Source organism: Scyliorhinus torazame, chromosome 2 (genome assembly GCF_047496885.1).
Source record: "Scyliorhinus torazame isolate Kashiwa2021f chromosome 2, sScyTor2.1, whole genome shotgun sequence".
NCBI classification, from domain to species: Eukaryota; Metazoa; Chordata; class Chondrichthyes; order Carcharhiniformes; family Scyliorhinidae; genus Scyliorhinus; species Scyliorhinus torazame.
In genome coordinates, this window is record NC_092708.1 from 173,725,458 (window position 1) to 173,738,751 (window position 13,294).

General features: G+C 48.8%; 1 protein-coding gene across 5 annotated transcripts in view; it reads left to right on the plus strand.

Annotated features, from left to right (window-relative positions):
- unc80 (unc-80 homolog (C. elegans)) overlaps positions 1-13,294 on the plus strand; it is a 599,468-nt gene that overhangs the window by 462,275 nt on the left and 123,899 nt on the right. For all 5 annotated transcript variants that reach the window (XM_072480367.1, XM_072480341.1, XM_072480351.1 and 2 more), the window contains 4 exons: positions 206-376; positions 1,189-1,281; positions 2,953-3,171; positions 10,739-10,939. In XM_072480367.1, the coding sequence (XP_072336468.1) occupies positions 206-376; positions 1,189-1,281; positions 2,953-3,171; positions 10,739-10,939 (684 nt within the window). The remainder of the gene's footprint in view (positions 1-205; positions 377-1,188; positions 1,282-2,952; positions 3,172-10,738; positions 10,940-13,294) is intronic.

Here is a 13,294-nt window from a genome sequence, read left to right on the forward strand (position 1 = left end):
TGTGTCATCGGTCAAAGGTAATTCATTTATGGACATATGTCTTTGGAGCAGTGATCCAGAAATTGCACAACTAAGATCTGATTTCTAGCCCTTATATACATTCCCATCTTTCTGCCATTTCTTAACTGGCTGCCATGGTAGAATTGGCTTTACTTTGCTGTTGCCTCAGAGGACTTATTTAATGTTTCTTATTTGTGCCATCTAGTCTTCAAATGTTGATGGTTCTAGAAGCACTGGTTCCCTGCTACTTGCAAAAACTAAAGAAACAAACTATTCAATTGGAATCATCATCTGCAGCACGAGATGAAATCACTGCTATTGCTTCACTTGCCACATCCCTACAAGCCCTGTTATATAGTGTTGAATCTCTCACCAGGTAATTGATTAATCCTGTTCTTGTACAGTCCATTCAGTCTATACTATGAGCGTCATTGTTATTCTGAATGAAACTCATTTTTGTGTAAGCATTTGTGGGTTTACTGTAGTAGATTTTTGAAAACATAAATTAAACAACAAATTATGTTCCTTTCATCATTTTCAGTAGATTCAGGGGCTGGCTTAGCATAGTGGGCCAAACAGCTGGCTTCTAATGCGGAGCAAGGCCAGTAGCGCGAGTTCAATTCCCGTACTGGCCTCCCCGAACAGGCGCTGGAATGTGGCGACTAGAAATGACATCTCTGGGCGGCGCATGCGCAGTGAAGGGAGTCTCTTCCGCCTCCGCCATGGTGGAGACCGTGGTGGAGGCGGAAAGGAAAGAGTGCCCCCACGGCACAGGCCCTCCCGCGTATCGGTGGGCCCCGATCGTGGGCCAGGCCAGCGTGGGGGCACCCCCCGGGGCCAGATCGCCCCGCGCCCCCCCCAGGACCCCGGAGCCCGCCCACGCCGCCTTGTCCCGTCGTTCAAAAGGTGGTTTAATCCACGCCGGCGGGACAGGCAGTAACTTCATTGAAGCCTACTTGTGACAATAAGCGATTATTAATTAATATGTTGCTGTATACTTCATTAAATAAAACGTAATGCATGAAACTATTCTCGAATTGATCAGAGGAAATTAATAATACATTTTTTGTAAATCAGCATCTGTTTTAATCTTTGTCACTGTCGCGATCAAATGATGCCACAAAATTTGATGATAAAGGAAACTTTATTTGAATTTGTATGTTTTTTTTCTCATGCACTTCGGTACAGACCAATGACTGCTCCGCAAGTGAGCAGGTCCGACCAAGGTCACAGAGGAGCTCCAACAGCCAACCATGCCATGCCTGGAGCAGCCAATATAAGGTCAGGAAGAACCTGTGATAATTCTTACCCATTCCTTTTTGACATGCTATATAGAGACAGCGGACCAAATAGTAAATGATAATTTTGATCATTCTACTAATTTGCCTTATTTTTTCAAAAAATATTTTTATTCTTTTTCACATTTTCTCCCAAATTTACACCCACAAACAAAACAATACGCAGTAACGAATACAATGTCAGTCCCCATATCAACAACAACAATCCCATCCTCCCACCAAACCCCCAAATAGCAGCCCGCATGTTAACATAAACAAAAACAAAAAGGAATCAGGAATCGTCCATAGTCACCATTAACACTTACAGTTCCCCTCCCCCCAACCCTCCCTTCCACCTACCCACCCCTAATGTTCGATGTTATCCAATTCTTGAAAGTGCATAATGAATAGCGCCCATGAATTGTAGAACCCCTCCATCCGTCCCGTCAGTTCAAACTTAACCTTCTCAAGAGTTAAGAATTCCAACAGGTCCCCCAGCCACGCCAGGGCACAGGGTGGAGAGGTTGCTCTCCATCCCAACAGGATCCGCCTTCGGGCGATAAACCCTCCGCACCTGTTTCCAACCCTGGCTGGTCCGACACCCCGAATGTAGCCTCCCAAGGGCCCGGGTCCAGTTTCACGTGCACCACTTTAGAGATTATCCTAAAAACCTCCTTCCAGTAAATTGCCACACTTTGTTTGAAGCCTTTCACCATCCTCAACGTCTTCTTAATGCGGACAGTTCTCCAAGGCAGGACTTTGGTCCAACTGCGGATGGAAGACCTGCCTACTGCCAATCAGAGCTCAACTGAGCATGAACTGGCAGTGGGCCTGTCGGAGTCAGCAGGGGTGCGTTCTCTGCCAACCCTTAGGGTGATGAGTGCTGAACACTCACCATCCTGAAAATTCAGCCCCTGGTTTTTCCCTCTCATCTCCCTTACAAAGTACATTTGCAATTTTCCAATCTAAAAGGACAATTACCAAATTGAGGGAGATTTAAGTGATTATGGTTAAAACATCTGTAATTTACTCACAAACTTCATTTAAAACCTTGACATGCGAACCATCATGTCCTGGGGATTTACCAGACTTATAATTATGATGCAAAGTCCTTGTCCATGCATTGTATATGTGAACAGTGACAAATTCTCGTACCTACCTTCTGCATGTATGTCTGTTATGCTCTATCCTGCCCTGTGAACAGATCTCTGACAGACCTTTAATTAATCAGGATGAACTGGTATTATAAACACCTAGGCAACTGCAACTTGCATTTTTGTCATTTATAAGGCAGAACGGTGCATGGAGGTGACACCTTTAAACTAGAGCAGAGGAAGTAATATAAAAGCACATCATTTGAAATTACTTGACATTGACCAGTGACCTAACTTCAGTTTCTCCATGCCAGCCGTTCTGTGGAGAAAAAACAGCTTAGCACCCCCATTAGTGTGACTCTGGATAGGCCTAACCTATTGTCCTGAGAAGGTGGTGAGCCTTCTTGATCCATTGTGGCCATTGCAATGATGGTGCTCCCATGATGGTGCAGAGTGGAAAATTGCAAGATTTTAGCCTTCCAAGTCACTCGTTAGTTGGTTGAAAATTGTTTATAATCGCAGATGATGTTGAGAGACTTCATTTTACTTTATAATAAAAGGATATTGTTGTTTTTCTGCAGAGATAACCTTCATTTGTTAGAAGAGGGCCAGAGTCTTCCAACTGAAGAACTGGATGAACGTATGGCAAGAGAAGAATTCCGCAGGCCTCGGGAGTCACTCCTAAATATTTGCACTGAATTCTTCAAGCACTCTGGTCCCAGGTTGAAGATTCTCCAGAATATGGCTGGGGAACCAAGGGTTACCGCTCTTGAACTACTTGATGTGAAGTCACATATGAGGTATAGTTCTGCATTAAAGGGTATATACCACTGATTTAAAACTTGCCATCCTAATATTCTGGTTAGTATTGCGCATTCCGGAAATCTAATAGGAGCTTTGTTGGCACTCAGCAAGCGGAGGCAGCTTCATTGGCTTGAGCAGATTCACAGGATGGAAGATGGTCGTACATCATACATCAGGTTACGTACCTTGTAGCCATCTAGGATGGCCACTTCCAGAATAGAAAATGGACATTTGCAAAGATTGCAGGGAAAAATGGACAATGTTGAGAAAGCAAGCAGGCACAGAGCCTTTCTGCATATTGGAGCCGCAGCTCCCAGATAAGACTGAAACTGTAGGCCTATTAGCATATGGATGGCCCATCTCTGGGAACAAAGGAAGATACTTAAGTAACCGATCTGGCCCCAGACCTCACGGCGCCAGTTCCCCAAACTAAAAGCATACACAAAGCAAGGCCAACGGCCACCTAGGACAGGCCCAGCCATCAGGGCACCCACCCCTTTATTGGTCAAGATCAATACCAGTGATCAAGAAACGGCCCAATTAATTGGGGCCAAGTTCAAGGCCCGCCCAAAAGCACGCGAAGCCCCTTCGGGTATAAGAAGAAGGCCCCGAGAGAGAATCGCTCTCTTGGACTTGGCTCTCACATCGGAGAGACCCGTCCACCAGCTGCACCAGAAGCAAGTAAGTCCAAGGTCAACGCTCACTACCAGATGGATGACCTTAGCTGTTCCCCAACACCACTTCGACCCCAGCAGCCTCAGATCCGAACAACGGCCATTGTTCCTCTGACTGAGTGGGCACCCAAAGCTAAGTATAGGCTTTAGCAGGAGTGATAGTTTAGTCTGTAGTATTTTGTGCATGAGTAGATATTACTGTGTGTGTAAATAAATAGTATTGACTTTGAACTACCTAACTGGTATATTGGCTCTTTGATCAGTATTCGGGTTTGAACCTTGTGGCGGTATCGAAAGATACCTGGCGACTCTAGAGCAAACATAATTAGGATTAAGGAAGGCGACCATATTGACCGCCATATTCAGGGCCAACCAAAGAGAGCAACAATCTGGAGCCGGAAGATCAGCAGAATGCTCAAAGCTATGCTTCAAAGATGCTTGCAAGTGTCGCATGAAGGTTTCAAACATCAGCTTTTACACCTGGGAGACATAACCGATGACGGCGGGGCGGGGACGAAGTAGCGACATCACCATTGGGCCCAACAAGTAGCACCATGACAATTACAGGCTTCTCAGTTTGGCAATCGATAACAGCAACCCAAAGTGACGCCTGATAACCACTTCATATGTGTGACTTGTGGTAAAATCTTCCTCTCACAGATTGGTCTCTTCAGCCTCAGCAAAAGTGCATCATGTGGCAACGACCCCATCCCCAATGGATTTAATTTGCTGCATGTCTATCATCCTACATAGATAGAAGAATGCCAATGATAACATCTTAGTATGAAAATGTGTACCTTAAAATCTGCAATACTGCCTTAAGGTTAAATATTTGTCAGGATGCTTTCCATCGGCGATTCCTTTGCTGCTTTGGAAAAGGAATGGGAGAAGAATTTGCTCTTGGACAAGAGATACTTTGATGCAGTTACTCTGCACAGGTACTTCAGTAAGGTTTAGTTTATCTACCTAACATCCGTTCAGAAGGTTAAAAAAAAGACATGTAAGTGTAATTGTCTTAATCTTTTGATTTCTAATCAGCTCCGATCTTAGTAAAGTTATTTCTGTAAATATACAACGATGACAGAATGAAGTATTCACTCAGAATTTTGCAGACATTCCCTCTGTCCTTAATGTGCAACCTGTGGAAGAAAGGTACAACATAGAGAAGGAGATCAGCATCACAGTTATGGATTCAGTCTCTTAACCTTCTCTATGAAGCCACACCATTCCACGCAAAATACTGGAAATTGAAAATAACACCCCTTGAAGAGGTAGATTGAACTTGGAGTACATTAGAATGGCACATCTCCAGTAATCATCAGATGTCTAAATTCTGAAAGCTATTGCCAGAATTGCAGGGTTGCTGTAAATCTCAATCTTTCAGCTGTACTGCAAGTGGGCATCATTGGCAATGCCAGCATGTGTTGCCCATGCCTACTTGTCCTTGAGAAGGTGGTAGGGAGCCAGCTTAATTCTTGAATTGCAGCTGTCCATCGGTGCTGGTACACCCACAGAGCCTTGGGGAAGCAGTTACAGAATTTTGATCTCGTGCCAATGAAAGATCAGCAATATAGTTCCAAGCCAGGATGGTATGTGACTTGGAAGTAAAATTGCAGATGATGGTGTTTCCATGTATTTGCTGCCCTTAACTTGTACCTACATGGTACAAGCTATGGATTTGAAGGGTGCTGTTGAAAGAGCCTTGGTAAGTTGCTGCAGTACATTTTGTTCATCGTAAACGCTCCTGCAACTGTGCATCAATGGTGGAGGAAGTGACTGTTTAAGTAGGTGAATGGGGCTCTAATTATGCAGGCAAGTGTAGAGTATCCCATCACACTCCTGACTTGTGCCTTGTAAATTGTGGGCAGGGTTGGGGAATCAGGAATTGAATTACTCGCTGCAGAATTCCCAACCTCTGACCTCTTGCAGCCACAATATTTACATGGCTAGACCAATTCAGATCAGTGGTTAGCCCCAGGATGTTGATAGTGGAGGATTTAGCGATGGTAATGCAATTGAATGTCAAGAGGCGATGGTTTGATTCTCTCTTGTTGGAGATGGTCATTGCCTGGCACTTGTGTGACGCCAATGTTACTTGCCACTTGTCAGTTCAAGCCCGAATGCTGTCCCGGTCTTGCTGCATATGGGAACAGACTACTTCAGGATCTGAGGAGCTGCAAAAGGTATTGAACTTTGTGCAATCATTATTTAAAATCAACACTTCCGAACTTCAGTTAAAGGGAGGTTCATGGCCTCTAACCACCACAGCCATCTTGATTTTTGTGCTGGCTATGACTCCCAACCACTGGAGAGTTTTCCCCCTGGTTCCATTGATTTCAATTTACCAGGGCTTCTTGAAGCCACATTTGGTCAAAAGCTGCCTTCATGTCAACGGTAGTCACTCTCACCTCCCTCTTCAGTTCAACGTTTTTGTCTATGTTTGTCAGGACCCGAGTGGCCCTGACAGAACCCAAATTGACCACCCCGAGCGGGATTATTGCTATGTAAGCACTGTTTAATAGTGGTGCAGGTGACACCTTTCCTCACTTTGCTGCATTACATTGCGTACCAAGTGTCCTGGCCCATAAAATCCTGGTTCCCCAGCATCGCATTTAGGGAGCACCCCAATGACGGACTGGGAATCCTTCTAGGAAGTTACCAATTATAGTTTACCTGGCAATTTCCCAGAAGTGCTAATTTCTTCTGGACAATTGCACTGGGCTGGGAACCAGCGGACAGATGGGATTTAAATCTCTAACTTCGGATGGTTCTGCCCGTTTTGCCCTGATAGTTACTCTGAATGAGTTAGAGGAAGAAAAACCACTTTTAACTCCAGAGTAACTGTTTAAAAAATCCAAACCCAGCCTTGCACGGTGAGGCACGATCAATTGCACAAAGAAGAGAGTTGAATACAACTGAGGCTTTATTGCTCTAAGATGTGTGGTCTCCTACAGCAGCTGGCGAAATGGCTGTTGTATAGGGAGCGCACAAATTTATACTCCGCCTACTGGGCGGAGCCAGCAGGCAGGGACTACCAATGTACCTGTAGTACAGGTCCTACCATAAATCACCTAACAGAAGTGCAACAGTGGTTTACCTCATTCACCCCCTGTTAAATTTGAGCCCGGCGGGGGTGGTGGAGAACTGTATACAACAATGGTTTTCTTTTTACAGTTACATATACAACTTTTGGGGAAAAAATGAATTTTGAAGTCCAGTGGACCAGTTAGAGGTTTAACCGGTCCGGGACCTTGATGTGCCGCTGAGAGCGACGTAGTGGTGTCCGGAGCCTCCAGGAGCGTGCCAAAATCCTCTTCATCATTGAGCGTGGGCAGGGGAAGGACGGATGGTCCCGGGGGGGTTGCTGCTGGGAGCGCTGGGGAAGGAGAGGGTGGTGCCGGGCCGGGGGTGTGTGTGTGTGTGTGACCTGCTGGTGCCAGGTCCCTGAGGGAGACAGTATTCTAGCGGCCGTCGGGGTACGCAACGTAGGTATACTGGGGGTTTGCATGGAGTATTTGCACCCTTTCCACCAACGGGTCCGCGTTGTGGGGTCGGACGTGCCTACGGAGCAGGACAGTCCTGGAGCTGCGAGCCAAGTCGGGAACGACACCCCGGATGTTGACTTCCTGGGGAAGGCAAAAAGACGTTCATGAGGTGTGTTGTTAGTGGCGGTGCACAATAGTGACCGAATGGAGTGTAGTGCATCAGGGAGGACCTCCTGCCAGCGGGAGGCCGGGAGGTTCCTGGACCGTAGGGCCAGTTGGACGGCCCTCCATACCGTCCCATTCTCCCTCTCTACCTGTCCGTTTCCCCGGGGGTTGTAGCTTGTCATTCTGCTGGAGGCGATACCCCTACTGAGCAGAAACTGACGCAGCTCATCACTCATGAATGAGGATCCCCTGTCACTGTGGATGTAGGCGGGGAAGCCGAACAGAACGAAGATTGTGTTGAGGGCTTTGATGACGGTGGCAGATGTCATATCGGGGCATGGGATGGCGAAGGGGAATCTGGAGTACTCATCGACCACACTGAGAAAATAAGTGTTACGGTCGGTGGAGGGGAGGGGCCCTTTGAAATCCACACTGACGCACTCAAAGGGGCGGGAGGCCTTCAAGCGCGCACGATCCGTTCGGTAGAAGTGCGGCTTGCACACCGCACAGACCTGGCAGTCCCTGGTGATTGTCTGTACTTCCCCGATGAGTAAGGCAGATTGCGGGCCTTTATGAAATGGTACAACCCATGTGACTCCCGGGTGACAAAGACTGTCGTGCAGGGTCCGGAGTCAGTCTACCTGTGCGCTGGCACATGTACCTCGGGATAGGGCATCTGGAGGCTCGTTGAGCTTGCCGGGGCGATACAAAATCTCGTAATTGCAGGTGGAGAGCTCGATCCTCCACCGCAAGATCTTATCATTCTTGAATTTGCCCCGCTGTGTGTTATTGAACATGAAGGCTACCGACCGTTGGTCATTGAGGAGAGTGAATCTCCTGCCGGCCACGTAATGCCTCCAATGCCACACAGCTTCAACGATAGTTTGGGCCTCTTTTTCGATGGATGAGTGCCGAATTTCTGAGGCATGAAGGGTGCAGGAAAAGAATGCCACGGGTCTGCCTGCCTGATTGAGGGTGGCGGCTAGGGCGAAGTCTGATGCGTCGCTCTCTACTTGAAAGGGCAGTGTCTCTACTGCGTGCATGCCAGCCTTGGCGATATCGGCTCTGATATGGGCAAAGGCCTGTTGTGCCTCGGCCATCCGGGGAAAATGGGTGGACTGTATGAGTGAGCGGGCCTTGTCCGCATAGTTTGGGACCCACTGCGCGTAGTACGAAAAGAACCCCAGGCAGCGTTTGAGGGCCTTGGGGCAGTGGGGGAGGGGGAGCTCCATGAGGGGGCGCAGGCGGTCGGGATCGGGCCCCAGAACTCTGTTTTGGACCACATAGTCGAGGATGACTAAGCGGGTCGTGCTAAACACGCACTTCTCCTTGTTGTCGGTGAAGTTTAGGAGAGTGGCGGTGTGAAGAAATTTGGCACGGTTGGCGTCGTGGTCCTGCTGATCATGGCCGCAGATGGTGACGTTGTCGAGGTACGGATAGGTGGCCCGAAAACCGTACCAGTCGACCATTTGGTCCATCTCCCTTTGGAAGACCGAGACCCCGTTGGTGACGCCGAAAGGAACCCTGAAGCAGTGATAGAGGCGGGCGTCTGCCTCGAAGGCAGTGTATGGACAGTCCGATTTACGAATGGGGTGCCGGTGGTAGGCGGATTTGAGGTCTATAATTGAGAAGACCCGGCACTGTGCAATCTGATTGACCATATCAGATAAGCGTGGGAGGGGGTACGTGTCGAGCTGCATGTACCGATTGATGGTCTGGCTGTAGTCCACGATGCATGGGAGGGGTGGGCCGCGCGGCTGGGGGCGTAGGCCTGAACGTTGTGTGAGGCGACGTCATGGAGAGCGCTAGTTTCTTTGTCTCCGCTAGGTCGAGCGTGGCGCACTCTAACAGTCGCTGGCGTATGAGATCTGACCCAATCCACGTAACAAACGCGTCCCACATAAGGAGGTTTGAATGTTCAGTGGCGGTTATGGCCTGACAGTCACAGTCCCGGACGAGTGGGTTTAGGGCCCGCCAGAAGTCTTCTATGGACTCACCAGGGAGTTGGGAGCGAGTGGCGAGTACGTGCCTGGCGAAGAGCGTGTTCGTCTTCTGTGCGTAATTCTTGAGAAGCGTCATGGCTTCGGCGTAGTTCGGGGCGTCCTGGATTAGCGGAAAGATGCTGGAGCTCAACCTTGAGTCCAGGATCTGTATCTTCTGAGCCTCCGAGACAGGGCTGGCGCCGAGTTGATGTACGCCTCGAAGCAAGCTAGCCAGTGTTGAAAGTCATTTTTGGCGTCGCTTGAATGCGGATCCAGCTGCAGGCGATCCGGTTTGATACGGAGGTCCAACTTTTGAAAATCTTAGAGCAATAAATTGAGGCACGATCAATTGCACAAAGACGAGAGTTGAATACAACTGAGGCTTTATTGCTCTAAGATGTGTGGCCTCCCACAGCAGCTGGCAAAATGGCTGCAGCATGGAGGACACACATTTATACTCTGCCTACTGGGCGGAGCCAGCAGGCAGGGACTACCAATGTACCTGTAGTACAGGTCCTACCGTACATCACCTAATAGAGGTGCAACAGTGGTTTACCACACATGGAACACACCACCCCGACCCAATCCAAACCCTCCTGACTGCCCCCCCCCCTTCCCTTACCTCAAGCCATCCTGACTGAACCCTTTCGGTGCGATATGGTCTGATCTCTGACACCCCCCTGGGCAGTCCCCTTCCCTCCCGTCCAATCCCCTTCCCCGTTGTCTGAACCACTTACCTTTTGTTCCTTCAAATCTCCTCTGTATGGCAGCTAGTACCGTAAAAAGGGGGCCATCCTTTCTTCCCTGCACCCCAGTTACTCTTTGCCAATGCAACCTGGAGCTCCTGTCTCACCTAGCTTGAGTGAGGAAGGTTGGGCAAGACAGGGGCTTTGGAATATCAGCGTGGGTAAGTCCTTCGAGAGTGGTGATTCGACGGAGATTGTCACTCTGAGGAAGTTACGTGCCCCTATTTCAGATCTTGCTGTCCCTCTGAATCTTATTTCATTGTCTCCATTATAGTGTATAAACAGAGCCAGATCATTCCTCGGTCAGTAATTAAATGGAGACAGCAAAATAGATCTTGGTAATGGTATCAGTTTCCCCACTGATGTCTTCTTTGCAGGTCTGTGCACTTTCTCAGTGCAGTTTGAGGACAAAATCAAATTTACTTTCCTGTCATTGAAATAGTCTTTAGAATCTGTGGTTATAGTGTTTTGTAGCTCTCTAAGAAATTTAACATTTGTTGTTTTACTTTAGATTGGCAGAAATTGCACATTCCCTCCTAAAACTTGCACCGTACGACACGCAAACAATGGAGAGTTCTGGGCTTCGGAGATACATCATGGAAATGCTTCCAATCACCGATTGGACTACAGAAGCTGTACGGCCAGCCCTCATCCTAATCTTAAAACGATTAGATCGGATGTTTAACAAGATTCACAAGATGCCAACATTAAGGTAACTTGTTTTGTAAGCTGGTAAACATTGGAGAAAACTCCTGGTATTGTAGGTAATCTAATGACATCTGCTGTGAGTTGAGTGTGAGAGATGCGTGTGTGTGTGTGTGTGAGAGAGAGGTGAGTGTGTGTGAGAGCGGTGAGTGTGTGCGAGAGAGGTGAGTGTGTGTGAGAGCGGTGAGTGTGTGCGAGAGAGGTGAGTGTGTGTGAGAGCGGTGAGTGTGTGTGAGAGCGGTGAGTGTGTGTGAGAGCGGTGAGTGTGTGCGAGAGAGGTAAGTGTGTGTGAGAGCGGTGAGTGTGTGCGAGAGAGGTGAGTGTGTGAGAGCAGTGAGTGTGTGTGAGAGCGGTGAGTGTGTGTGAGAGTGGTGAGTGTGTGCGAGAGAGGTGAGTGTGTGCGAGAGCGGTGAGTGTGTGCGAGAGAGGTGAGTGTGTGCGAGAGAGGTGAGTGTGTGCGAGAGAGGTGAGTGAATGTGAGAGAAGTGAGTGTGTGTGGGAGAGGTGAGTGTGTGTGAGAGAGGTGAGTGTGTGTGTGGGAGAGGTGAGTGTGTGGGTGGGAGAGAGGTGAGTGTGGGCGAGAGTGGTGAGAGATAGATCAGTCTGTGTGTGTGAGAGGTAACTGGATGTGATTAATGTGAAGTGTGTGTGAGAGAGAGAGTGCTGAGTGTGTGTATGTGAGAGAGAAATGTGTGTATGTGAGAGAGGTGAATATGTATATGAGAGAAGTAAATGTGTTTTTGAGATGGTGAGTGTGTGCGTGAGAGAGAAGTTTGTGCATGAGAAAGAGGAGTGTGTGTGTCTGATAAAGTGAGTGTGTGTGTGTGGGAGAGAGCGATGTATGTAAGAGGTGTGTGCCTGTGGGAGAAAAATAAGTGTGGGAGTGTGAGAGAGCTGAGTGTGTGTGTGGGAGAGAGACATGTGTGTGTGTGCGAGATGGTGTGTGTGCATGAGTTGAGTGTGTGTATGAGAGAGAGAGTTGGGTGTGTGTGAGAGAGACGTGGATGAGTGTGTGAGAGAGACGTGGATGAGTGTGTGTGAGAGAGAGATGGATGTGTGTGTGAGGGAGAGGCGGATGAGTGTGTGAGAGAGAGGTGGATGAGCGTGCGAGAGAGAGGTGGATGAGTGTGTGAGGGAGAGGCGGATGAGTGTGCGAGAGGTGGATGAGTGTGAGGGAGAGGCAGATGAGTGTGCGAGAGAGAGGTGGATGAGTATGTGAGGGAGAGGTGGATGAGTGTGTGAGGGAGAGGTGGATTAGTGTGTGAGGGAGAGGCGGATGAGTGTGAGGGAGGGGCGGATGAGTGTGTGAGAGAGAGGCGGATGAGTGTGTGAGGGAGAGGTGGATGAGTGTGTGAGAGAGGTGGATGAGTGTTTCAGGGCCTTAGAGCAGTGAGGGAGGGGGAACTCCATAAGGGGGCGCATGCGTTCAGGGTCGGGGCCTATAACTCCATTACGCACTACGTAGCTGAGAATGGCTAGGCGGTCGGTGCTAAACACGCATTTATCCTTATTGTATGTCAGGTTAAGGATTTTAGCGGTCTGGAGAAATTTTCGGAGGTTGGTGTCGTGGTCCTGCTGGTCGTGGCCGCTGATGGTGACATTATCGAGATACGGGAATGTTGCCTGTAAACCGTACCGGTCAACCATTCGAAGACCGAGACCCCGTTAGTGATACCAAAGGGAACCCTTAAGAAGTGATAGAGCCACCCATCTGCCTCGAAGGCAGTGTATTTGCGGTCACTAGTGCGGATGGGGAGCTGGTGGTAGACGGACTTGAGATCCACCGTGGAGAAGACCTTATAATGCGCGATCCTGTTTACCATGTCGGATATGCGAGGGAGAGGGTACGCGTCCAGCTGCGTAAACCTGTTGATGGTCTGACTGTAGTCGATGACCATCCTGTGCTTCTCCCCGGTCTTTACCACCACTACTTGAGCTCTCCAGGGGCTGTTACTGGCTTCAATTACCCCTTCCCTCAGTAGTCTTTGGACCTCTGACCTAATAAAGATCCGGTCCTGGGCACTGTAGCGTCTGCTCCTGGTGGCAACGGGTTTGCAATCCGGAGTGAGGTTCGCAAACAGGGAAGGCGGGTCGACCTTAAGGGTCGCGATGTCGCAGACAGTAAGGGGGTGTATAGGGCCGCCGAATTGGAAGGTCAGACTGAAGGTTACACAGGCAGTCTAAACCCAGGAGTGTAGCCGCGCAGAGGTGGGGAAGGACGTAGAGACGGAAATTTTTGAACTCCCTTCCCTGGACTGTGAGGTTTGCTACATACCTCCACTGAGTGGGAACCGGAGGTCAGTGAGATTTTTTGATTAATAGGGTGGATGAGGAGGGAACAGCGCCTTACCGTGTTGGGGTA